At 53.0% G+C, this 24,559-nt stretch overlaps 10 protein-coding genes across 10 annotated transcripts; 3 read left to right on the top strand and 7 right to left on the bottom strand.

Moving 5' to 3' along the window:
• Window positions 1–55: 55 nt before the first annotated feature.
• AYO21_01725 (hypothetical protein) lies at window positions 56–1,317 on the bottom strand (the record flags this gene model as incomplete). The annotated part of the gene is made up of 4 exons (XM_022651707.1): window positions 56–130; window positions 228–811; window positions 873–970; window positions 1,052–1,317. The coding sequence occupies 4 exons, from the start codon at window positions 1,315–1,317 to the stop codon at window positions 56–58; spliced, it is 1,023 nt and encodes a 340-aa protein (XP_022515825.1).
• A 584-nt stretch (window positions 1,318–1,901) lies between these two features.
• On the bottom strand, window positions 1,902–2,754 carry AYO21_01724 (hypothetical protein; the record flags this gene model as incomplete). Its single annotated transcript, XM_022651706.1, has 2 exons — window positions 1,902–2,093; window positions 2,143–2,754. The coding sequence occupies 2 exons, from the start codon at window positions 2,752–2,754 to the stop codon at window positions 1,902–1,904; spliced, it is 804 nt and encodes a 267-aa protein (XP_022515824.1).
• A 935-nt stretch (window positions 2,755–3,689) lies between these two features.
• Window positions 3,690–4,640, bottom strand: AYO21_01723 (hypothetical protein; the record flags this gene model as incomplete). Its single annotated transcript, XM_022651705.1, has 1 exon — window positions 3,690–4,640. One exon carries the CDS (start codon window positions 4,638–4,640, stop codon window positions 3,690–3,692), a length of 951 nt encoding a protein of 316 aa, XP_022515823.1.
• Window positions 4,641–5,331: 691 nt separating this feature from the next.
• AYO21_01722 (hypothetical protein) lies at window positions 5,332–5,892 on the top strand (the record flags this gene model as incomplete). Its single annotated transcript, XM_022651704.1, has 1 exon — window positions 5,332–5,892. One exon carries the CDS (start codon window positions 5,332–5,334, stop codon window positions 5,890–5,892), a length of 561 nt encoding a protein of 186 aa, XP_022515822.1.
• Window positions 5,893–5,978: 86 nt separating this feature from the next.
• On the top strand, window positions 5,979–6,710 carry AYO21_01721 (hypothetical protein; the record flags this gene model as incomplete). The annotated part of the gene is made up of 1 exon (XM_022651703.1): window positions 5,979–6,710. One exon carries the CDS (start codon window positions 5,979–5,981, stop codon window positions 6,708–6,710), a length of 732 nt encoding a protein of 243 aa, XP_022515821.1.
• A 1,432-nt stretch (window positions 6,711–8,142) lies between these two features.
• Window positions 8,143–11,526, bottom strand: AYO21_01720 (hypothetical protein; the record flags this gene model as incomplete). The annotated part of the gene is made up of 4 exons (XM_022651702.1): window positions 8,143–8,243; window positions 8,302–10,512; window positions 10,588–11,048; window positions 11,099–11,526. The coding sequence occupies 4 exons, from the start codon at window positions 11,524–11,526 to the stop codon at window positions 8,143–8,145; spliced, it is 3,201 nt and encodes a 1,066-aa protein (XP_022515820.1).
• A 1,200-nt stretch (window positions 11,527–12,726) lies between these two features.
• Window positions 12,727–14,334, bottom strand: AYO21_01719 (hypothetical protein; the record flags this gene model as incomplete). The annotated part of the gene is made up of 2 exons (XM_022651701.1): window positions 12,727–14,258; window positions 14,316–14,334. The coding sequence occupies 2 exons, from the start codon at window positions 14,332–14,334 to the stop codon at window positions 12,727–12,729; spliced, it is 1,551 nt and encodes a 516-aa protein (XP_022515819.1).
• Window positions 14,335–16,111: 1,777 nt separating this feature from the next.
• On the bottom strand, window positions 16,112–17,984 carry AYO21_01718 (hypothetical protein; the record flags this gene model as incomplete). The annotated part of the gene is made up of 2 exons (XM_022651700.1): window positions 16,112–16,540; window positions 16,611–17,984. 2 exons carry the CDS (start codon window positions 17,982–17,984, stop codon window positions 16,112–16,114), a joined length of 1,803 nt encoding a protein of 600 aa, XP_022515818.1.
• Window positions 17,985–19,874: 1,890 nt separating this feature from the next.
• Window positions 19,875–20,635, top strand: AYO21_01717 (hypothetical protein; the record flags this gene model as incomplete). The annotated part of the gene is made up of 2 exons (XM_022651699.1): window positions 19,875–19,964; window positions 20,054–20,635. The coding sequence occupies 2 exons, from the start codon at window positions 19,875–19,877 to the stop codon at window positions 20,633–20,635; spliced, it is 672 nt and encodes a 223-aa protein (XP_022515817.1).
• Window positions 20,636–21,396: 761 nt separating this feature from the next.
• Window positions 21,397–24,501, bottom strand: AYO21_01716 (hypothetical protein; the record flags this gene model as incomplete). The annotated part of the gene is made up of 2 exons (XM_022651698.1): window positions 21,397–22,719; window positions 22,771–24,501. The coding sequence occupies 2 exons, from the start codon at window positions 24,499–24,501 to the stop codon at window positions 21,397–21,399; spliced, it is 3,054 nt and encodes a 1,017-aa protein (XP_022515816.1).
• Window positions 24,502–24,559: the final 58 nt, after the last annotated feature.

Here is a 24,559-nt window from a genome sequence, read left to right as displayed (position 1 = left end):
CCACCCAGAGACAAACCTTAACGCCGTAAGAGTCATTGCAGGTGTCGAATAGGTCTCATAACTCTTCGATTTTCGTCATGAAATTCCTCCTCATGTTCGCGTTGACGACACCACCAACGCCAAACGCGGGCTGTAGGTTTGATAACAGGTTAGCTACCAATCTCCACATCCCTTTTTCCACAACGTAGAAAACTGATGGAGCGTATGAAGAATAGTCATGGACTCACAATGATCCTTCCCATCCGAGCAAAAGCACTGACGCCCCAATCCCGCACGACCCGCGAATATCGTGCTCCAGAACCCAACCGACCCTGTCTATTGTACAGATCCAACCCCAGCAGGTGGATCGGAGTCGATATCAATTGGATGGCAGCCGGCGCCATAAACTGGGCCGTGTTCATCCTGCCCGACTCCGTGGAGAGAATGCGAGAAAACCGTGACCTCACCTCTAGAGGCAGGTTCGCGAGTTGTGGCGCAATGATGGACGGTAGATTAAATGACGCAAAGATCGTCAGACTATCCCGCACGGCAAAGAGGGCGTAAGAGAGCCTGGGAACGGTTGCCCCCGTGGAAGAGGACGCGGCCCCAAACATCCGCGCGAAGCACGAGTCTTTATACACACACGCGCTCATATTCACCGACGAGGTCGCAATGAATTTGGTCGCGCCAGAAGAGACTGTAGAGGCTGGCTTGGACGCAACTGTCGAGTGGAGCGTGTCAACGGCGTTGGCTGTCGTGTAGGTTGACAAGTACAAGGCGAAGATCAACAGGAACGGCCTGGAGAAAATGAACGCATGTGGACGGGTGATCGCTGGACGCAAGGATCGCCAGAGGCAGGACGAGAAGGAGGCACCATTTGCGGCCTTCTCAACTATGGATCTGGTCCTTGCTGTTAGTGGCACCTACTCCCAACGTCCGGTCCGGACAGAACCCCAGGAGGACATCGAACAAGCAGACCCGAGGACCAAGTCTGGAGTCAAGTAGCAGGGTGCGCGCCTGGTCCGCTCTCCCACGAAATCGAAAAGTATCACAGCTCTCCGGAACCACGTACCGGTCAATGACAGTTATTATGGGAGCAATCAAGACCGAGGCGCTTGCAGCAGAGGTGACATCGGCGCCCAGTCGCAACCCCAGATTCCTCGTGTTCCATTGCGCAGGTTTCTTCTGCTCCACCGACACGTTTCCCACTGACAGGAGGTGCACGTGGGGTTTGGGGATAGAGACCGCCTTCGAGCAAACCGGCAGCTCCTCCGAGAGTTTGTCGTTGTCTTTATTCTCGAGCAGAGGTTCCTGCTGCTGCTGCTGCGGCTGAGGCATGGTGATGGCGGGGGCTCCTGCGCGTCGTGCATTGAAGCCGTGGCACCTTGAATTCGAGGGCGTTGAAGCTCGTGTGGGGTATCAGATAGATCGCGCAGAGGTACCCGATCGTTTCGAGATCGTCGTCGTCTAGCTGACTGTGTTGCTGAGCAAGACCATTGTCAACTTGAGAAATTATTAGATTTACGCCGCAACGCATGGAATTTCAATCGAGTCCCTGCGCGCCTTCGGGTCATTGTCCACCGACCCGACATCGGCCCGGGGCCCCAACCATCAGGCTAGCCATATATTTGGATGCTATTGCAAATCTAGAGAGTAGAGCGACGGAGGATTGAGACGACAATGTCAGGTTGAGTAGATGTATATTTCCCTCTGGTTACGCGGACAGACTCTATATCTGCTCGACCTGCTGTTCACCAGCTCGTAGGTGGTCAACCGCTCATGTAACGACCGCCAATGGCTACCTGTCATGGGAAGGTAGACAGATCGAGTAGAAATGCTTTATATGCGAGACACAGTCGAATGTGTACAACAATATTTTAGAGGTCAAACAGCCTCTTCCCCCGTTGAGCCTGGGTGCGCCATTATAAGTCCTTCTTTTCCTTGAGAATCTTTGCTTCGACTTGCAAGGCCTCCTTTCTGCCTGTACTGTGTCTGTTGCCCACTGCGTTTTCTCCGCCAATGGCCTTGAATGCTTGGTAGAATGTCCATTCTACAGCCTCCTCCACGGGTTTGTCAAACAGATATGGCAGTGCCGGAACCACCGAGAGACCAAGCTATGATTTTGTCAGTCTCGAACAAAAAGTCTCGGGACGCTTCACTCACTCCAATCGGGGCCCAAGTTCTAATAGCTGGATTTGCCGCACTCTTGAGCGCCTTCCCTGAATACTTCACGATCGAGTGGATCGTAAACGCGGGCAACCCCATTGATGCGAGACTTTGGAAAATAGCTCGCTGAGCCATCACAGCCCGATAGTCTTCGATCGCAGGGATGTGAATGGGTTGTTGTGGTGCTGCCTCAGCATCGGCCTTGCCCAGAGGTTCTTTTGGTGTTCCATCAGAGCCCTCATCGGCTTGAGGATTTAGCAGCCTCTGATTCCTCTTGTATGCCTTGTATCCCTCGTGCCCAACATCACCGAGCACGTATGCCCATGACACCGCGTACGCGCTTCTAACTAGTATGGGGTGTGCGACCGGGCGAAAGGACTCGCCAATGTCCGATGTATACGCAACATATCGATGGGCGCTCAACATGATGGTACGCAGACGGTTCGCGTACGCGGCATATCGCATGCTGGTGTCGGTGGTGTCGGGCCCAGCCCCCTCGTAAAAGTTGTCCATCCAGTCATCTTGCTTGTCGACCAGCTTTTGGAGGTCTTTGTTCAACTGCTCGCGTGGGAAGGCAGAGTTTGGGCGGTCTCCTTCACTGCCGGCCATTTTGGGGAGTGCAGGCGGAAATGGAAAACTTCAACAGGCGCGTTTGCAGTTGCCTGTCGCCCAATATAACCGGCTCATATGGTATGGAGGCAAAAAAAGGCCTCAGGATCGCGTCGTAGCAGTTACTGATTTGGTGCAATGACCCTTCCCTGCAGCTTCCGGAGCCCTCCCAGCTCCCCGCCGAGATGAAGCGCAGGTGGTTTAGGCGGCAACCGCACAAGTCTCTGTTGTGGCCCACCGTAGCACGTGGTGCATGCGGCGGGTCATTGAACGAAGCTCCAGCAGCTCAGACGCAAAATCTCGGGGCTTCAGTTCGATCTGCTTCATCTTTTTGCAATCCCGCACCACTCCCACGCCATCTCGAACAGATCCCCTTCGCAAAGCCCGTCAAACCGTCAAGATGGTTGCTATGTATAATGTCGCAGGCCGCCAGGTCGGATCCCACTGGGTACGTGACCGTGATCGATCCAGCTCTGTCACAATTCAATCTGCGTTGAGGAAATGTCCTCCCTCGGACCGCATCGACTGACCATTTATCTGTAGCTGGCTATCGCTACGCTCAGCACCGCATTTGGTCTGCCCTACCTGCTGACGAGAGGCGGTGGAGCCAAGAAATCGACTACACCTCCGATCAACGCCTCAAGCAAGGACGAGGAGAAGTTCATTCAGTAAGGAGCTTTACGCCCGTTGTTCGGCTGCCGAAGCTCTCCCTAACACCTTGGCAGGGAATTTCTACAACAGGTGGAGCAAGAGGACAAGGGCAACAAGATCTCGGGGAAGGAGGCGCATTAGAGAGAAGAACAGCAGCATGAGAAAACATTGGTTCGGACGAACCTACGCATTGTACATAAGCTAGACGGATCGAAAACCACCACACCAGACTTGAAGTTATTTGGACAGAGGAGATCGCCTCGGTCCTTGTGTCGCAATGTCCACTATGGTCTCAGCTGGAACGCTTCCCCATCCTCTGTTGGTCGTCCCATCTTGACATCGGCAAAGCCTTGCTTCAAGTCCATGATAATGGAAAACAAGGTTTGGCTGGTATTCTTCTCACCTACGGCTCGGTTGATAGCGACGGGATAGTTTTTCTCGTCCTTGAGAATCTCCTTCAAGTTTTCCATGGTCGGTTTGCCAATGTCCTTCATTAGCTCTTGGATCCTGTCGAGCCTAAAGGGGGAGTCGGCGACAAGTACGTTCCCTGCCACCTTGTGCTGCTTGACCAAGTGATTGGAGTGAGTACACGACCCACGCAATGCGCCGTCCGTGTCCATGGGCATTTCCACAATGTCAAGTGCTGTACATTCAAATCCAACGCCCCCAGTTGCAGCGTCAGCGATGGTGATGTGACAAGCCGAAGCCACTCCTGCTTTACGAAGCGCGGCTGCTGCTGCGTCTTTAGAGGTGCTATTGAGTGCCGTCCTCAGCGCAAGATGGCAAGGAAGCTTGTCGAAAGAGACGCCCGGCGCTTGGATGGCATTCAGCGTGACGCCGACACCTGCCGAGTTCATTCCAATCTTGCCAATGATTCCACCTTCGCTCATCATATGGATTCTGGGTTTGCCCGGTTGCTCAATTGAGAGACAGATGATGTTGGGTGTTTGGTCAAAGTTCCAGTCCCAGTTCTGCGCCAGGAAACTCGCGTCTGACGTCTTCCAGGCCAGCGCGGTGCAGCCGTCACTCACCATGCCAAAGGCAATCTCGGTGCGGACATTCAGTGCGACGATTGATTCGAGATCGAGGCCCGCGCCGTCGGCAACGCCTTGCATCTCCTCGACATATTCTGGGTACGAACTTTGCAACCAGGGCAGGGACTTTCGCGCTACATCCTGCACCTGTGGCCACGAAAGCTTCGCCCTCTCCTTGAAGTAAGCGCCATAGAAGGCCATGCTTCCGTGAACCTCGGTTTTGGCTGCCTCGCCATGTTGACGACCAATCTGCGCACGTCAACACTTGTACATCTCACGGGGTTTGACAACGTAATCTCACCTCGTACGGCGTCCCTGAACACTTGATATGCTTCATTTTAAGGCTATTTGGTTTGTGTCTTGGTCTTGCGGCGGGGAAAGAGAGATGGAGACTGCTACACGCAAACAAGAGAGAAGCAGGAGATCAATGCCATATTATTCATTGTCTTTGGCCTCGGGCCCCGCAAAGGTGCGGAGTTGCGCGGAGGCGGGCGATATCTGTTGTTACAGGAATACTTGGATGAGGAAGTGATAGCAGTCTGAATAGCCCGTAGATAGCAGAATGGGTGGTAGAGGTCCATGATGATTCGAGCATTTCCCTTGTCTGAATCTTTGATTCGGTGGCTATTCCATCGACAAGCCTAATAGGGAAGGAGAGTTTGTTGCGTGGCTGAAGTCGCAGTCACCGAATAATCAATCTCGCCAAATGTTGCTGGCCACCTTAGACTTCATTCGTCCCTCCGTCCTTCCAATTGACCATTTCTCCAAATCCTCCCAGAAAGTCAACAAGCACTCCGCTACACAGAGCTCCTCTCTTAAAAAGCCCTGGAAAAGATCCCTTTCAATCCCCGCAGAAGTTCTTCCTCCGGTACGCGCGCGACAAGCCGAATGAATGCGGGCTCCTTTCCCTCTAGCGCTGCGAATTGGCACCGACATCGTTGCCACGAAGCGCATCTCGGCATTGCTCCAACCAGACGTCAGACGCCTGGTCAGGCTGGCCAATCGTTTCCTTGTCCCCGCCGAGCTCGAGGATTTGAGACGCCGCTTCCCGCACTGGCAAGATGACGCAGGTCGTCACGACCAGCTCGCTAGAAAACAGGTGGTGGCCTGGATCGCCGGCCGCTGGGCGTCCAAGGAGGCAGCCAAAAAGGCCTGGGACGCTTCATTACTCAGCTTTCGCGATCTGAGGGTCGGAATTGAATCCGACGGCGCCGTCCACGTCGTCTGTGATACGCGTCCAGAGGCTCCCGCGACCACGGCCACTTCGGATGATTCCACCATCAAGGTGACTGAGCAGGTGGCCCAACTCAGCATCAGCCACGACGGAGAATACGCCATCGCAACAGTTCTTGCGACACCCTTACACCCAGACATATCGGCCGAACTCGGAAGGAGGAAGGCCGAGGCCGAAGCAAAGATTAAAAGGGCTCGTAGTCCTCCTGGAGAGAATTGAGTCACCACAACCAGGCTACGCCAGACTGACCTTTCCCAACATCCTTCTGGTTAGAGGTAGACACATTCGTGAGCACTGCATTGACAATGACGACGGCACAAGGTGGATACTCGGTAGTCCATGAGCACGATCCCCGCTGGACGGCCGTGGACCAGTATACAAACGCCCATCTGCTCGCCCCCGGACGGAACAAATACCACGAGGCGTTGGAATTCGCGCGATCCAATTCTCTCGCCAAGGGTCTGCCAGACATTGCAGTCTTCGCTGGACAGGGAAAGTTCCTATCGCTGCAAATCCAGGTGACCGGCGCGAAGAACATTCTGGAGGTCGGCACCTTGGGGGGATACTCGGCCATCTGGCTGGCCGCAGGGGCGGGGGAGGACGGCAAAGTGACGACGGTCGAGGTCAACCCGGAGAACAAAAAAGTGGCCGAAGAGAACATTGCGCACGCGGGCCTGAGCGATCGAGTGACGGTGCTCCTGGGGCCGGGCATCGAGGTTCTGCCCGCGCTGCTCGCCGAAGTCCAAGCCGGCAAGCGCCCACCTTTTGACTTTGTCTTCATCGACGCCGACAAAGAGAACAACCTGGCCTACTTTGAGTACGCGCTGCAGATGACCAAGCCCCGGACGAGCATCTACGTCGACAACGTCGTCCGCCGGGGTCTGTTGGCCGACGAGGCCGCCAAGGACGATCCTCGCATCGCCGGGGCGAGGAGGCTGATTGAGGCCGTGGGCAAGGATGACCGGGTCGACGCGGTCGTCGTCCAGACGGTGGCGGAGAAGAACTATGACGGCTTCCTAATGGCCTTGGTCAAGTAGATGCATAGTGCATTGTACAATGGTAAAGAGAATAATATAATTTAGGAGGTGATTGACCAGTCAGTCTCGACCGTTTTTCTAGGTCATGGATGTTCTGACTCTCGCTACCAACGACTGTGATGTGAATGCGAATTCTGAAATATTACTTGCCTTTGATGGGGGTCATGCTCCCCCAGTAACTAGTTAGGTAGATACTTGGTTAATTGGTTAACGGAGGTCAAGTATTCCATCTCCACCCTCTTCTTCTGCCTCTACATACTGTACATAGTACCTAACGCACTCATGTGGTCTTACATAGATCATACTTTGAGTTGGTAGCAATCTTCCCGGTTAGTCTAACTAAATAGTATAGGATCCTCCCTCCATCTCTACCTCCTTCTCCCTCTCCCCATCCTTCTTTTTTTCTTTCCTTGGCCTCCTTAATGATCTTTATCTTCATCTTTACTTAAATCTCTCAACGTCCCCGGCCGATGCGCGACCCTTTTCCCATTCTGGTCCGTAAAGACCACTGCGGGCGGGTGTGTCGCGCCTTTGACGTCTCTCAGCAATTCCTCTGCATGTTGCGAGTCGTCGTCACTAGGGAGAATTTGTTCGACCTAGACATATCGTCCACAACGTCAACACCACCGTCACCGTCAACACCAACCCCAAGGGGGGAACGACTTAACAACGTGACAACGGAAAAAGAAAAAGAAACGCGAATCTAGTCGCGACGGACAGACGAACCTGTCCCTCATGTTTCCCGCCTCGATACTATTATCCTCCAAATCTCAGAAAGTTCCCCTAATTAGCAATCTGACTCTATACACCATTTCTCGTCATGCCTCGCCTCCTGTTCTCTATTCTATGAGTGGAAATGCTGTACGTACAGGCGTGCTGACCGTGTCTCCTTTCGCGATTTGCACTCCGCCCTTGGACTTGATCTCGGACATGGCGACAAGGTGTTCTCTCACACTGTTACACACATGTAAAAGGGGAGACCGTTGTTTTTGGGTTATGTTTTGTGTGATATCGCTCGATTGGATACAGGCGTTCTGCGGTGTAGAATTATATGGACTCGGCTAGGCTATGAGAAGGTTGGGTCAAGGTAACAAGGAGGAGAAGAGGACCATAGAAACACACACACACACACACACACACACACACACACACAGAGAGAGAGAGAGAGAAAGTGGTTGTCGTCACCCTTTGGTAATGAGTAAAAAGATCATCGCCTTAATACCGCATATGGAAGTCGCTGGCGATCCTGCTGCTCATATCTATAAAATATACATCCAACGCCAAAGACACTTATGAAAGGCAGATGACCACCAGCACAGGCCTAGATTCCAATGGCTTGTAAATGTCTTCTTCGCTACTTGCCGCGACAGAGAGCGAAGCGCACTGCTGGCAGCAGAATGGAGGGATCACTGAGTCAGAGATTCCATCCAGCTCACAGCTCTGAGATCCCCCCGCCTCTTCTCTCTTCTCGCATACTCGACTGTGTTGTCAGCAGAGTCCACAGTCGAGGCGAAGCACAGGCCACAAGGATGCCTGGAATAGTTCGTCAGAAGTTGACAAGGATACCGGGTCCACCGCAGTAGACACTCACCGAGCACGAATGGAAGAAGATGACTTCGCACCGACCATTGGAGCAACCACCAGAGGTCTCTCGTGGTCCAAGGCTTCATCGCCGGCTTCTCCGCGACCGCATCTCTCAAGGTTGACGCTGATGTGGTTGGCGGTTCCTTCTGAAGTCCAGGCGTGTCCAGAGCTTCTATCACACATTCCTCCTGGTCTTTGGGTAGCTGATCGTTTGACACGTCGTCCACGTTCGCCATCAGTTCTCGTCGCCGCACATTCGCATCCAGTAACTGCAGGATCGCCTCCTGGTTATCAAAGTTCCAGAACTCTATCATGTCTCGGAGCGGAACCTTTTTGCCTGTTTCATCCAAATGTGGGAGCCAGTATTCGGAAGCCTCGAAGTCCTTCAGTGATATAGTCTTAGATCGCTCTCTTCCCAGAGTAACTTGCAGAATTTCGTCACTCGTCCCGTCCTTTAGACTTCGAAAAGCCTTCGAAATCCACACGTAAGGGTCTGCATCACGGGCAAGAAAGCTCTCCACTACTTCGCCGAACACATTTTTGGTCTCATCCGACGGAAATGGCCTCTGTCCAAGGGTCAGGACGAATTGCTGCCAGAAACTCAGGTCTTCATGAAAGTAGCCAGTCGACGTAATGCTATTGTGTATCATGGCGTTAGGAGAGAGCCCTCGGGTGAGGAGGTGTTCGAGAATACTCATCCTTCTGCGAAAGGCTTCAGGGCGTGCTACGGGTCCGGATTCAATGCAGCATAAAATAAGAGCAATTTCGGACCTATTTTCGATAATGGTTAGATCGCGTTGTATCTTCCAAGCGACGTATTGGCAAGCTCCCACAAATGCCGAAACATAGACTGGAGATGTGAGGCAGTAGTCTGCCCTTCCTGTATCAGCATCCGTCACAGGGACACGGAATGCGTACGCAGGATAAATCACCTTCCGTCTATACTCTTGTGGCTCCATACAGGTCCCAGGGTCGTGAATCGCGACGGGACTCGCCGCGGCACTCAAAGCTTCCAGAAAATGATATGGTTCTTGATCGATGCCACTTTCGTCTCGCATACAGATGATGTTATAAACGACACGACTCAAAAATTCGTCGCAAAATCTTTCCCTTTTGTGCCGCAACGCCGCAAGGAAGAGTTGAGAAATTGCCTCTTCCGTGCTGAAGCCATCAAGATCACACTTCATCGCGTCCTTGACAGCCTGACTTTCGAGGAATTCGAGGATGGAGCGGTGGGTGACGGTGATCGTATTCCCGTCATCCTGGTTTTCCTTCACTTCCAGAAGGTGTCTGCAGTCTCGGTACAGTCTTCTGCGTGCATTATCTTCTCGACTTCTTCCGCCAGTGTCGTCTGTGTGCAAAAACGGGGATGATGCATCCATAGCAAAGCCCGGGTTCTTTTCGTAATGAACCAGAAAAGAATACGCCAGCAACATCAGGTCGAGGCTGTAATGTCTAAGCTTCAGAACCATCGCAAAGGTATGGTGAGCTGTCTTGCAACCGGGAGATTGGTTGATAGTCTCGAGGAGATGCTCAAAGAGCTTTTGCAGCTCGTTCGGAAGCCGGTTAAGCTCTTCTTCGACAACAGAGAGCTCGTACCCTTCCTCCAACTGATCTCGAATTGACTTCGTCACCAAAGCCACCCAAAGGAAGATCCCATCAGCCCTTTCGGTTATCTTTCCGACTAATCCTTCGGTTTGTTCGTGAGCTGCTATGGGCAAAGTCTCCCGAACGTAACGTTGAATATCCTCTCTTGTTAGATCTTGAAGGCGGAATCTCCTTTCGCTAGAGAACGCGTCCATGAAAACCAGGTCCTCTCTGCTTGAGACGCAGATCTTAATGACTTCCGGTGCAGCCTCGGACCAGCTGCCAAGCAGCCTGATCAGATCTCCATAGCCGTCCTGAGGAGTCTTCTCGAATTCATCCAGACCATCAATGAAGAAGCAAAAACAGTACTCCTTGTACAAGTTCTGAAGCGTGATGAGGCTGGAGACTGCTGCTCGGGCCTCCAATTTTCCGAGATCGAGCTTCATGTCCGCCTGCCAGGACGAGGACTCGGCCTGAGCCCAGAGGCCTGGTAACACGCGGGGGATGAGTTCGGGGCAGGCACGTAGCGTCTCGTAGAGCAGCGACCGGAGGAGGCCGGAGACAGACTTCTGTTCCACGGATTTGGCTCCCCTCCAGAAGAAAAATTTGGCAAATATTAGCTTCCGGCCGCCTTTCAAGAACATGTTAGTCTGTGCTTCTCAAGGACCGATGTGACTGTGCATTGCCCTTCCGGCTTGCAGCTTACCTGCCCAGCGTTGCAATTCCCTTTGAGTGTGAGGGTGATTACACAAAAACTTCATCAATGTGCTTTTTCCAGACCCCAGTTTTCCGCATATGTGAAAGATCCCTCGTCCGGATGACAACCAATCCACAAATGACTCTCGGCTGGAGTGGTCGTTGTCTACCCTGCTTCCTTGGGTGGTGTCTTCAAAGATCCATTCGAAGGTTTTGCTGTGTTCTTGGGGGACTTCTTTAAATCGTGCTTCCATTTCACTATAGGCGAGACTTTTTAGAACGCGTTGCTGTTTGATTTCGTCGTCTGGAAGATGCACGAGCTTTCGGATTTGTTCTTGAGCCTCGGGGCTGAAAGACGCAACACCAGTTCCGCAGCGAAGTTGCTCGACATGCGTTCGAAGAAACTCGAATTTTTCAGCTAGACCTTCTGCAGAGTTGACCAGTGTATCCAGTCTAGTCTTCACCTCAGCACTGTAAGATCGTTATTCTCTCTGCCCAGATCAAGGTAGAAAGGGTGTCACCTGGTCAAATAGTTTAATTGGAATTCCAGGTGGTTCCGACAACTTTCCAATCTCTCTTCTAGTTCCAGCTTTTGTCTCTTATATTTTTGATTCTTGAGTACTGCCCAAACGACATGGAGGGTTGATTTGGGGTTCTTTGCCTTGATCTTCTGGAGAAGGTCGAGAATTTGATTTGCCAGAATCTTGCACTCATCGGCAACGCGACCAAGAGCCTTCTCATCCTCACTTTCCCGCGAATGGTGCGGTTCACTGAGCTTCAGGACCAGATTTCTCAAGTCGCTCACGACAACTTCGACGCTCCGATTTCGCTCGGTTGCACCAGAGATTGAACCCTTGACTTCTCGTACACCTTGAATGATTACGGCGCCGAAATCGACAAACTGCACTATTGCTGCGGCCAAACTGATCATAGAGAACGGGTCGGACATTGTTTCCGCTGAGGCGGGTGGTGATGAAGCAAGGCGTGATGAAACAGAAATATGAAGATGGCTGCCGCAAGAAGTTGGAGAAATCGAAGTCAAGTCAAATGTGCTGTGAAGTTCGACCAACAAGGGTGCCGCTGAGCTCAGTCATCGTAAACCGGTAGTTGCATAAGCCTGACCATTTGCAGGCGCAGACTGTACAGCCTAGCACGCGGCTCTCTGTACATGCGAGAATGCTCATACGAGGCAACTGTGCAGCAGGAAAAGCACCACTTGGACGTGGCACCACAAGTGCTATTTCTGCCCTGGACATGCCTACACCAGCAGGCAGATTCGGCGAGAGCCATATATGCCTGAGGTGACCAATCCCAAGCTCGCCAACATCTGAATCGTGGCAAGGCGTTCCGCAACTGCGGCTGAGGAGGCGCTGGACGGGTGCATCAAGCACACCAAGGAGAAATTCCCGGTGATGAAGTGTGCCTCGCATTAGGACGGTCAACTTCAAGAGGAAGGGCCGTGGTGGTGCAGGGCTAGGGCGAGTACCAGATGCTGGTGATCGACATCCTCGTCTTGCAGACTTGGCCTGCGCATTGATTGCTCTTGACTGAAGAGAGGTGAGACCGCACTCTGTGAGGCTGACAGGTCACGTAGGTCTGGGTCGACGCCGGTGGTAAGAGGCGTCTGGCTCGGTCTAATGAGTGTCTGACTGGGTGATGGAGTAGGTGAGGTAATTACTCGGTAGAAACAAAGCTTTTCGGCGACGGGTGGGAGGCTGCGCGGGGCGGCTGCCTGCGTTGGCTGCGTTGCGTGCCTGCGGTGCGTGCCTGCGGTGCGTGCCTGTGGTGCGTGGATTGCCCTGGGTGCTGGGTGCTGGGTGCTTAGCAGTCAGTGGCAGTTTGTCAAGCCTCGGCCTAATTTGGTGACGGCGCTCCATTCCCCATCAGCCACGAACATTTTATTGGAAAAGGTCAGGTCAGGTCAGCCAGCCAGCTAGCTAGCCAGCCAACTGCAGCAGACCATGTAATTCCTCGACATGATAATGCGGGTATTTGTTGCGTGTTATATCTCTCTCTCGTCATTCTCACTCTCCTCTCATGTCCTCTCATGTCATTGTTACTGTTTACATTTTACATTTATTTTTATGGGTACTAGACTAGACTAGACTGGACAGGACTTTATCGTTCCTTTTTGGTACCAATAACGCATCTATTTCTCCAAGTACGGCGGCGAAGAAAGCCGCGGGTTGGCGAGGAACTCGCGCGGCTCGTGTTGCTGTTCCGTCCCCATCATCATCATCATTGTTGTCGTCGTCTGCGGCGGCGTCGACGGCGTCGGCGGCGGCATCATAATGGGTAGAGGCCAGTCTGGCCGCTGTGGTAATGCCGTCGTGGCTTCTTCCGCAGACGCGGGGTGTGGCTGATACTGCTGGTGGAAGGGTTGGGTACGTTCGCCGGCGTCGGCAAAGGGGTCTTCGGAAGATCTCTCGGGGATGTCGTAGGTAGGGTAATCACTGCGCTTGTAGACGCGCATGGGAATCATCTTCTTCCCGTCCTGGCTGGCCCGGAGTTCGAAATGCTTCGTCCCGTTGTCGTCGCTCTCGCCATCGGCCAGGAACCAACTCTGGCGAGATCCTGCCCTTTCGTTACGTTCACCTTCCCAAGGACCTCTGCCCCCTTCGAGGTCGGTCGTAAAGGTCACGCTGGCGTCACCTTTGGTCGTCTCGGACGTGAATGTCCCCAACCCTTTCCCTCCAACTCCTCCCAAGTCTTTTCCTGACATTGGGTCCACCCCAGTGCCGTGGCTGTTGTCATGGCCATATTCGCCGCGTCTTCTCGAGCCCCTCGCAAGGCTGCTGAGCGACTCGACAAAGAAATGTCGAAAGAACGGCTTCAGGCTCGGAGCGCTGGCGGCGAACAGCGCCAGATACAGCTCCAAGATCGCCCAGATCCAGGTCAACCACAGCTCCCAGGTGAAGTCGTAGTCGACGTTCAGCAAGTTGTACATCAGCACCGTCCGGACCAGCCCGGCAGCGACGGCCATGAAGCCGAGCGCGAACAGCGCGTACAGGGCGATCTTCTGCCGCCGGGGGAGTTCCAGGTAGTAGACCAGGATGAGTGGGAGCAGGGTACTGTAAAAGTCACCCGCCACGCTGAACGCGGACGAGGCAGGGAGCGCTGCACCCTCGGAACCGCAGTGGAAGTGGTGCGTCGCGGCCCAGACGGGGTTGAAGCTGTCCCAGTACGAGTGCAGGGGACTGCAGAGGAGCAAGAGCGTCAGGCCAAAGGAGAGGAAATAGAGGACGTTGTAAATGATGCCGATCCACGTTGCGATCAGGAAGGCCCTGCTGAACTTGACGCTGAGGCGGCGATAGAACAACAGGACAGAAATCTTGATCAAGGTGATGCCGATAACATAGCACCACAGGCTGGCCCAGATGTTGGCACGTCCACCGACAAAGCTGTCGGGTGGGATGTCCCAGATGTGCCGGCCGCTATAGTATTTTTTATTGCCGATGATGACCAGGACGGCCAAGGCGGTCAGGAACCCTAGGGCGATAACCACCAGGAGATCATCCAGGCCGGGTGCCTTGGTTATAAACAGTCGTGAGTATACTCGGGCTGTACATGTAATGATGCCAATAGCGGCGAATATGATACACATGTAGACCAGGCCTGGGCCTCTTGTGTCAGGATTGACATAGTTCGGTTTAGGCCAAGTAGCAATCACCTCAGGAGATGCTGTCGATATTCAGTACCCGTCTGTTCGTATTGAGTGGTAGTGGCTTGAATACTTACGGTGCAATGTGTCGACCATCTTGACCCGGATTGCGACAGGTCTGTGCTATATTTCCTTGGGCCAACCAAGAGTCTTCGTAGCCGGACGTATACAACGAGATGGCATGTCACTGTGTGTGGTTACTGCGACGGGGAGGGTCATTCAAAGATAGAGTCGTCGCAGAGTGTGTAATGCAGTGTCATGGGTTCATCATAGCTCTCGTCTCGTTGGAAGAGATGTACCTGTACACACTCGACGCTGGCTTGAGGAGGGGGAGGGACCACGTTTTCAAAAAGCTGGGTTCACCAGGAAAGCAGCAGCGTTATCAAGGGATTATTGTACAAACAGGGGGGGGCAAAGGAGAGAAAAAGGACACAACATATGAAAGAAATGCTTTCCGGGCTGGGATGGTGGGAGGAAGAGAGTAGGTAGAGCTTGCAGGAGGATTTCTTTCGCAGAGTCTAGGAAGAGAGAGGGTGGGAGGCTTGCGCATGGACTCCACCACATGGTGGGAAGAGGAACGTCTCCTGCTGGCCTCGTCTGCCGGGTTGTACTACTCGGTAGGTTGTCGTCCTTGTGCGCAAAAAAGGGCAGATCCTTATTTCGCAGAACGGGCGCTCTTTTGCGACAACAAGGCTTGCCCCACGGACGTCCAGGTACGGGCCAGGTACCGAACACTCGGTCGCCGTTTAGTTCGCACGCAGGCAGTTTTGGACCAGACGCTGGGTGGGTGGCTTTTCCAGGGTGGCGTCCGGGAGATCAGACGCGGTCGGGCATCCTCAATTGCCAAAGGGCTGGGTTGAAGGGCCTGCTGGCCTGAAGCTAGCGAGGAGCAGCGAATAGAAACACCCTCCCCAAAGTGGTCTCCGCATCCCTGGACCTGCATGATTGTTGATCTGCACCACCAGCCCAGGGCCCAGCAGGGCCCAAGCAGGGATATGCTGGTGCGGGGGAGGAAAAGGTCACCACTGACTAGTTGCTTTGCCTAACTGAACCCAGAAGTTGGCATGCGATATGGAGTCCAGAGGGACCAGAGTGACCAAAGGGACCAAAGGGAACCCCGTCTGACAGAGTCTTGTTCCTCTAGGATCCAATTCTGAAACAAACGGGCTTTTTCTCGAACTCGACCTTTGGCAAATCCACATCAGAAAACGTTTTCGGGGCACCTGGCAACCTGGATATGGGTTGAACCCGGCGGGACTTGTTCAGGCTGACCACCGAGTTAGGAAAGCAATGTCATTATTCCAATAAACCCACCCAACGGCCCCCAACAGCAGGAGTTGTCGACTCAACTGGGCCCCTTGGGTTCCTGACTCGAGCCCCAGTACTCGGTAGACCTACGAGGCACGAACAGATAGAGTGAAGAGAGGGCTAGTTCATCACGACACTTTGAGCCTTTCACCGAGTATGGCAAGGGACGAAGCTTACGTGTGTTTGAGCTGCAGTGCTTGATGGCTGGGCCTTAAAAAGAAGTTGGTGAAGGAAGTTTCTGCGGCAGTGAGTTCGAGAAGAGGTTGGTTCTGTAGATCTCCTTTTTTTTTGCTCCATCCGAAGAAATGGCGACAAAGTTTCGGGACTTCTTCCTTCGCAGCTGAAAGGATGCATTTCTGTTACACACCCGGGTTCCGGAAAGCTGACAAGGGGGTTTCCCATCATCACTCTAGGAATACGAAGGAATTTGAGCACTTTGGCATCCAACGATAATTATCTGCTGCAGGGGAAATAGAAGAGAGAAAAAATAGGTGCCCCATCACATCAGTGTCGAAAGTACATACATCAATATACAAAAAGCAGAGGAGCGCTCAAATGTACCATCCTAAGAAGTGATAGAAAATGGCGCCACATTCGGATCCAAAGCCTGCCACACAAACGGCATCCCTTGGGACAAGCCATTGCCGTCAAATGTCCGTGCAGAAACCTGTCCACTGAATGACTGCATGCTGTTGAAGAAGGTTGTTGCCGCCGCTTGGGTAGCGCTATTCATGCGGCTGAGCATAACCGGATCTTCAAACATATGCATCAGGGTGCGGTTCGTGCCCACGAAAAAGGGGCGTACAAAGATGGCTGCCACACTGAACTGCGCTTCAACCTTGTCAAGAGGTGGGAGGAAATCCACCACATTTGTAAACCCTTTGGCGGAGGGGGGTGGCTGGTAGAGAGAAGGAGGGTGGAAGGGCAGCGTAGAACTGGCCGAGAGCAACTCGTTGGTGTTGATCGTGTGGTGGGAGGTAGAAACAAGATGAGCCTGAGATGAATATTTGGTTAGCACATTACTTGCAGATCTACTCTAAGTGCGCTGGGTGTCCTGTGCTCACCATGTGTGTCAAAGCATCAATCAGGGCGCTTCGGGTCTTGATCGACGGAAAGTCAATCGCCTCAGCAGGACCTTGGGACTCTTTCACCCACGCTTGAAGTTCATTATCGGCCGTGATATCTGAGTCTTTGGCGTAGTACGAGTTCACAAAGGATGTCATGAAGGCGTGGATCGCATTATATATAGTCGAAGCATCTTCGTAGAAAGGGAAGTTTTTCAACGCGGGGCCAAAGTTGGAATTGATCAGCCCGCGAGACTCGAGGTCGGTCTTGAAATAGTTGGCTTGAAAGCGGCCACTGCCGCCATTCTTGTATAGGTTGGTGGTGTAGTCTTGCGCCGAGGAACCGGTATAGGCGAAAACCTGGTCGACAGCTGCACCAGGAAGGAACAGAAGAGTCTCGGCCAGCGGTTGGATCGCGTACACCTCGTACATGATCCGGTTTAGCAGAGCAAGAACTGGATGGTTGTCGCTCAGAGTTCGGATGGCGGCCAGATATGTGATCTGGACAACCTCGTGGGTGCTCGCCAGATGGTTCCACTGTGCGAACCAAAAGTCATTGACATTATACATAATCTTTGCTAGTAGCCAGTCGGCTGGGTCGTCTTTGGGAGTGTAGATTAGATTCGATCCCACGTTGGTACGAATAGCGAGCGGCAAGAAATCCCCAGAGGTCTGGTCAATGTAGAAGAAAGCGTCGCATGCGGCGGCAAAGCGATCGGTCGGGGTGAGATCTTTCTGGTCTCGATAGTCGGCATAGAAGAGACGTCCAGCTTGGAACAGTTGTTGCAGTGTCATGCCTGTGAGATCCGTCGCAACGTCATCGTCGACACTGAACTGCAACGTGTCTGAGGAGGGATTGAGCCTTTTCACCTGATAGGGGCTCAGTGAGAGACGTTCCATTGAAAACAAAAGGTCTTGGGTGTAGTTGGTCAACATTCCTGGCACGGGACCAGATGGCAGAGTTGCCTTCCAGTGGCCGTCATATAACAGGGTGTAATCGTCCAAGGTCTGCAGGCCGTTGTACTGAGGGGCTGACACCGTACTGTCGGTGGTATCGACAGCAACCGCCGCAAGGATCGGTGCCTCATCGAGCTGGATCTCGACTTGGTCGGCGGCGACCTTTGCCAGGCCCAAAGCGCCGCTGGGAAAGAAAGGCCCTCCTGCGACCGGAGGGCCATACAAGTAGCCAAGTTGCTTTGCCGTGATATCTACTGCCCTCGTCAGGTCGAGCAGGTCATCTTGCGGCAACGAAAAAGGAGGAAGGAGTGAACGGCTCTTCAAGGTTGGTGGCCGGGGCACCGCAAGAGAAGCAACTTCGCATGGTTGCAGCGCGGCCAGCGCGAGCAGGAGTGAAACGAGTGACTGGGGATTCATGGCGAGACACCAAGTCTCTCAGCTCGCGGGCAATAGTCCCTGGCGAAGTGATGAATAGGCGCTACCACAAACTCTCAGGAATCCCATTTCTGTGCAGCCGTACAGAGTCTTATACAGTAGACAGACATCTACAACTTTGCTTCCGGACAATCCACAAGCGCTGTAACGGCGCTGACATTGACTAGCATTCGCAAGGGGGAGAGGTGACACAATTCCCGATGAACCGAAATTGCATTTCTGTGCCTCTCATAGTTGAGCTTAACGGGTGGATCTGGATCGACGCCTATACGCCTGATCGGGTAACCAGGCTGCGGATGACTTACCACAGATCTTCGCATTTCAACGGCCAAGGACGACAAAAGTGGGTAATTGGCGCACGTCGGTGCGTGCGCAATAAACAAGCCTTCCATGGCGCATCTTCCTCCGAAGACCCCTCGTTTTGGTACAGAGGCACTCTTCTGTGCCAGCTTCTCGAAGAGGACATTCATCACAACTCTATAAAAGCGTACGATGGCGTTGTCCCATTCCCACCCTCTTAGTCTCTCAAGGAGGTCCCATGGCTTCTGTGATACGACCGATCCGACGAAGGAGCCATCGTGAGCTGTCCCTAAATTAGGGGTTCGAGTACGGAGTACCGCAAAGCCTCGTTCACCTGGAGCCAATCACACACGCAATTGTGGATCATCTTATCCCAATTCGGTGAAGACACGGATCACGCTCCTGATTAGGAAGTTTGATGATGGAGAGGTGGATTTGTGGAGGCATCTGATTGCCAAAAGAATGCATTATTTTTTGGCTGGTATAAGGCACAGTTTGCATATGGCGCTCTCCAGGAAAACGGTCCCAGTGTAAAGTTTGGTGGCATCATTGTCCAACTGTTTCATTTCAGCTGGACTGTGACCAAATTACCCCTCCACATCCAACAACTCCGCATCCTTCACGCAAATTTCTTCCCAACCCATACTCCACGGGGCGCTGTCCCAATCTAACAGAACTTGAGCGTCAGCACCGATGCGCGCCTGATAGCACGCATCCTGCTGATCCCTGTCGAACGAGGCAATATCGGGCACGGTGAATTCGGCCGCTCCATTATCCTGGCTTGATGGCCTCGTCTAAGCGAAGATGCTTGGTACGGCTTCTGGAAAGAGAGCTCGTGGCGAATGGTGGTCCTGTGCGCTCCTTCGTCAACAAGAAGGTAAGAGTCAAGTGTGACGAGGCTTTGAGGCCCCTGTATATCGCTCTATCAGAACATGAGATTCGCGTATACGAGTGCGTGGCTGGCGACTTCGGCTGCGTGACGTGTCATTTGAAAAGCTTGGCCAAGGCTTGGTGGTGACCTCAGGGACGAGCGGAACAATCGTCCATCATGGATGTCACTCATACCTCCAACAACGACTACCACGTATGGTGCTGCGCTTCGGCACCTGAATTCTCGGGGACCTATGCGAAGTAAGGACTGAAGCCCTGGTTAACAAAGGGTGGCTCAATGACTGTATTCGTCAAGGTAGGCATGTGTTTTGGGGGAGATCCACGGCATCTACTCGGTACATTTTTCTAAGAAGAGCACCGAGTCAAGATGATTATTCCACCATACCACGACCATGCTCCCACTGAACCTCCAGGAACCTCCGAGCAATTTCCATGCCCCTCCCAGGCCTCTTTGGCAATTGCCACATGAAAACACCAAGAGGGAAAAAATTATGAGATCACAATGTCGCCGCATGACGTCAAAGATTCAGGCACATGGGAAGGCACACGACCTTTTTCAATCCGCCTCGATTCCTCTCTGTGACCTTGATTGTCCTTATCACTCTCCGGCAAAACGAATTGACACCTCGAATTTGAAGAAGTTTCTCTTTCTGTTGAATCTGTTCAAAAACCACACACACAATGGCAGCAAGAAACGCAGACTCTATGACCAACGCCCAGGGCGAATTCATGCCTCACAAGCCCCGCGATGAACCCATGGAGAAGCATGGTGTAAGTATCTCTTTGACATACCTGGGACCTGAACCACTCCACGACAACCCTTTCCAGACCACTGACATATTATTCTCCCCGGTTTCCAGCACCAAGTAGGTCAAAAGGTCTCGCCGGCGGACCACGCCCCCGAATTCTCAGCCAAAACCCTACCACCAGGCACGGCTCCCGCAAACGCGACATTCCAACCCAACCCAACGGGCGAAGTGCCCGGACAAGCCTTCAACGACAACGTCGACCGCTCCCACGGCAAGGAAGGCGTGCGCACCGACCCCCTGAGCACCTTGTCCGGCGCGACCTCCGCAGATGTGCACCAAGGTCTCGGCCACCCGGGCCAGGGCCAGACGTCGACAGAGCTCCGGCACGAAGGACACCATACGGCCAGTAAAGCGACTTCGGGCCCCGAGGGCGCCGGGGCAACGGGCGGCTCGGGCCTCCGCGACCCCAGCGACGTGAACAGCGAGTTCCGCCGCCTCCAGCAGGAAGGCGATCACCCTCGCGGACCCGTATCAGGACACAACGTGAGCATGACAGGCGCCGAGGCAAAGGAACCCGTGTCCGCAGAGTTTGTCGCCGCGGAGGGTGGCAAGGCCGGAGAACACGCGGGATACTCCAAGGCCAAGGGCACGACCGGAGTGCCTGACAGGGGCGCTGGGAATCCTCGCGAGTAAAAATGAAAAGCTAAAGACATGCTATGATTTTTGGTCTATGGGGAGGCTTTCCACCCAGCATGGGATGGGTTTCGGTCACGCATGAAACATTGTTGTCACTGTCCATACACAGGACAGGACAGTCAGGGGCAGAGTCATCACACATTCGAGTTGATTGGAAGAGAGAATACGCCACCAATATCGAACAAATAGCATCGGAGAAGTTGGGGACACCATAAACCATCCCTCTGAATAGAGATAACCACTAGGGTGTATCTCATCAAGTCGCATCCCATCCCATCCCATCTTATCAGGCGACAAAACGACAAACCCCAAAAACGGGGAGGACTAGTGTTGACACCGGCGTCCCCCGTCCCTCAACCCTCTGTAGAAACGCATGGGATATCACATATCAGATAATCCCGTCCATAGATCACACCTGAAAATATAAAAAAAAATCTATTGGACGATTCCATGCTCGAAACGTCTCTTCTTGAACGTAAAATGCCCACAAAAACTAGACCAGAACACAAAGAAAACGAGTTAATCATGGGATCCGGAAACAGTCTAGCACTCCTTCGGCACAGACAGAGTGATGAAGCCGAATAGGCTTGAGAAACATGTCCTAGGACCACCGTGTTTGTCCTATCGATCATATATACATACCCACAGGTTCATGATTGTCAGTCAATCCAATCTCCGGAAAACACGCACATTCGACATAGAGTGATATCACCCAGACCATCGCAATGACGAAATTGTGTCCTCAGTTGTGTGCGTGGCTAATCAATCACCAGCCTCTCGTCCACACCTTCTCGCCCTTCTGTCACTTTGACGACTCCATTCACCGTCCCATTTGCACCTCTTGCCACGGTGCTCCCTTGCACCACCTGGACTCCGCTCATCTGCTTGGTTCTGTCCTCGTAGCTATCGACCTCAACTCCTTGAATCAAGGCTTGGCTCACTCCCTCCAAGCCCGCCACAAACACACAAAGCAGACTGCCAATCACAAAGTGACTAATCGTGGTGCCGATGTCTAGCCAGCTCCCCTCGTCCTTGACCATCCAGAAAAAGTTCAGGGTCATGACATCGCTAATGCTCATCACCGTCATAAACAGCGCCGAACTCTGTAGCCCGAGTCTGCGATTGAGAATCCCCAGTGCCGCCGAGATGATGGCAAAGGGGACCATCAACTTGAAGAGTAGGAGAGCACCCTGCGAAAAGGGGTCAAAGATCGGGATGAGGCGGTAGACGGCATCTAGACTGAAGCTGGAAACCGAGGCGATGTTACCGGTAGAGAAGAAGGCGGATTGGAGAAAGAAGAGGAAGAAAAGGGCACGACGGAGGTCCGTGAGTGCAAGCGTGCGAAAGGTCTGGTCGGGATGGAGGTTCTCGGATGTCTGGGATTTGGAGGTTATGGTGATGCCATTTGCGGAGGGCATGGAGTCCGAGGAAGCGTCTCGTGGTTGTGGTGGCCCATGGAGCTGAATGGCGTGCTCGAGACGTACCCATGTAAGTAGCGTGGCGCAGAAGGCAAAGTAGAAGAGACCCTCATACGATATGGTAAGAAGGACAAACGACGGTGCGAATGTCAGGAAAATAATGACGAGACGATGAAGGTAGTGTTTGTTGGGTGCTATCCGGTGCACGAAGGGGAGGATAACAGAGGCAATCAGAACGAGCCAACCGATGACTTGGTTTCCGAGAGGCAGCCCTTTCTTTGCCTGAAGTGAGGCGACACTTGAGCGCGTGACGATGATTGTCAGCCCAATAATACCGATCTGAAGACCCATGAGAACTCGAGATAGTAAATTGGGTTCTGCTTCCTGAACTCGCGATTTCGACAGCTTGGTGATATCGTGCTCAAAAGCAAGATAGAGAACGCCGGCCCCAAACATAAGTGAGCCTCCTGCAGTAATCATGTTGGAACTTTCAACCTTGACCACTCGGAGAAGTGTAAAGGTGCTCAGAACCAGGCAGCCCGTTGCCCATGCCAGCACGATTAATTTGTTTGTCTTGATGAAATCCACACCATATGCGGCCGGAAAGACCGCTGCAACAAGGTAACACACGGTGAAGATAATGCGATGAAAGTATGATTGCACCTGTAAGGGTCAGCGATCAGATTCATGATAGAGTTGATTCCTGTCACAGACCAGAGCTTCAATAACGAACAAATACAGCAACACCTGGATGAGAAGAGAGATAGATCGAGAAAAGCTGCGAACATGGCCGAAAAGGACACCGACACCGGAAAAGAGAGCCTTTCTCCTGGCAAACACTTCCTCCCAGAAGAAGACTGGGAAGAAGGCATAGGCGTAATATGTTACAGGCGACTTTTCAATGACGAAGAATGAATACAACACAACCAGGAGAGACGAGAATACCATGGTCGTGCCAAGCGTCCTCTCATCTTGTACCGCACCATGAAGGACATGAAGGTCAATGACGGTCGTGATTGCATAGGTAATCCAGCCGAGATATCCAATGGTAATAAGTGCTCGAAGAAAAAGCCAATCATAGGTTTGCAAGTACCGAAGGCCCTGGAGGGCGTGGTCGAAGAGTTCCGAAGATAACTGGATGGCTACCTCATGCTGGTTATTGTCGATTGCCGATTCGATGGCGGCAATTCGATCAGCCACAGAGGCGTTAGCTTGCGAAAAAGGGGGAAACGGTTGAAAATTAAGTGAGGTGGCCTTCTTCTGTTCCTCCTTGACTCTGTACATCTCAAGGACTTGCTTGGTGTTCACAAGCGACGCACTAGCTTTCTCCTGCGTCGATGCAGCAAGATAGGACAACGGCAGCTTGCCGACAGAGTTGACTGGAAACTCCAATCCCGCCAGGTACGCCATGAGCGCAGCAACATCGGCTTGGTCAACATCATGGCGTTGCACATGGTCAAGACCCCAGTCGGAGGAGAGGCTGTCATGGCCGGGAGCGTTCTGATCTGGGAAAAGCTGGGGACGGGCCACGCCGGCACCCCATACGATCAAAGGGGTTCTTGTATTGTCGGGATGGCCGTCTCCATGACTCCCCCAGTCGCTCATCCCGTGGTCCGCCGTGAAGACGTACGAGGTTTCCCCATCGGCGTAGAATTCCTCAATCAAATTTGTAATGGCCTCAACACCCTGGTCGACAATCTTGATGTTGTGAAGGTATTCTTTGGAGTATGGCCTGTAGGAGTGGCCGGTCGTATCCAGGCCAAGCAGATGCAAGAACAAAACAAGTTTGTCCTCTCGAAGCATCGCATCAAGAGTGGCATTTGTGCTGGCAGATTTGAAAAGATCTTTAACCTTGTCGAACACCCAAGTATCCAGTGCTGTGGCATCTTGCGAGTAGTCCTCGAATTCTGCAGCATAGTGATCGGCATCAACCCGTCCTGGTACTGCCCCTTCTTTGAACATCGGAAGAATATCCGGACTGCCCCAACTCCATGTGTGCCGACTTCGGTTGAAAACGCTGTCGAAATCAACAGGGTTCAGCTTCCACCCAGTCGTCACCGCAGAAACGTCTTCGTAGAGACCGGCTATGAGTGCGACGTGACCAGGCCGCGACTCTGTAGGGACCCTTGTATGGGAGACGCCGAAGGTACCGTGCTCAAGTACTCGAGATCGCAGAAAAGGGGCAAGAGGTCGCGGTGTAGGGTCGAAATTGTCTGGCTCGGGAGGAGAAGGGTCTGGAAAGGATTGAAAGGCCTTGTCAGCGCGCAAACCGTCCCCAACAAACAATATGAGCCGTCTTGACGGAGCATGATCTTGCTGCAGAGGAATTGATCTCATGCCATGAACGATCGGGCTAACAAAGTAAATGTCGAAGATGGAGTAGAGATAGACCAGATGGAAGACGATGGCGACAGCCAGAAAGCCTCCGCGGCCGATCCTGGCCATGTTGGGCGTGAAACTAAGGAAAAGAGCGACTTGGGTGAGACAGTACCGATACCATCAT

The sequence above is a fragment of the Fonsecaea monophora genome, assembly GCF_001642475.1.
Source record: "Fonsecaea monophora strain CBS 269.37 chromosome Unknown Scaff7, whole genome shotgun sequence".
NCBI classification, from domain to species: Eukaryota; Fungi; Ascomycota; class Eurotiomycetes; order Chaetothyriales; family Herpotrichiellaceae; genus Fonsecaea; species Fonsecaea monophora.
This window is presented reverse-complemented; position numbering and strand designations above follow the sequence as displayed.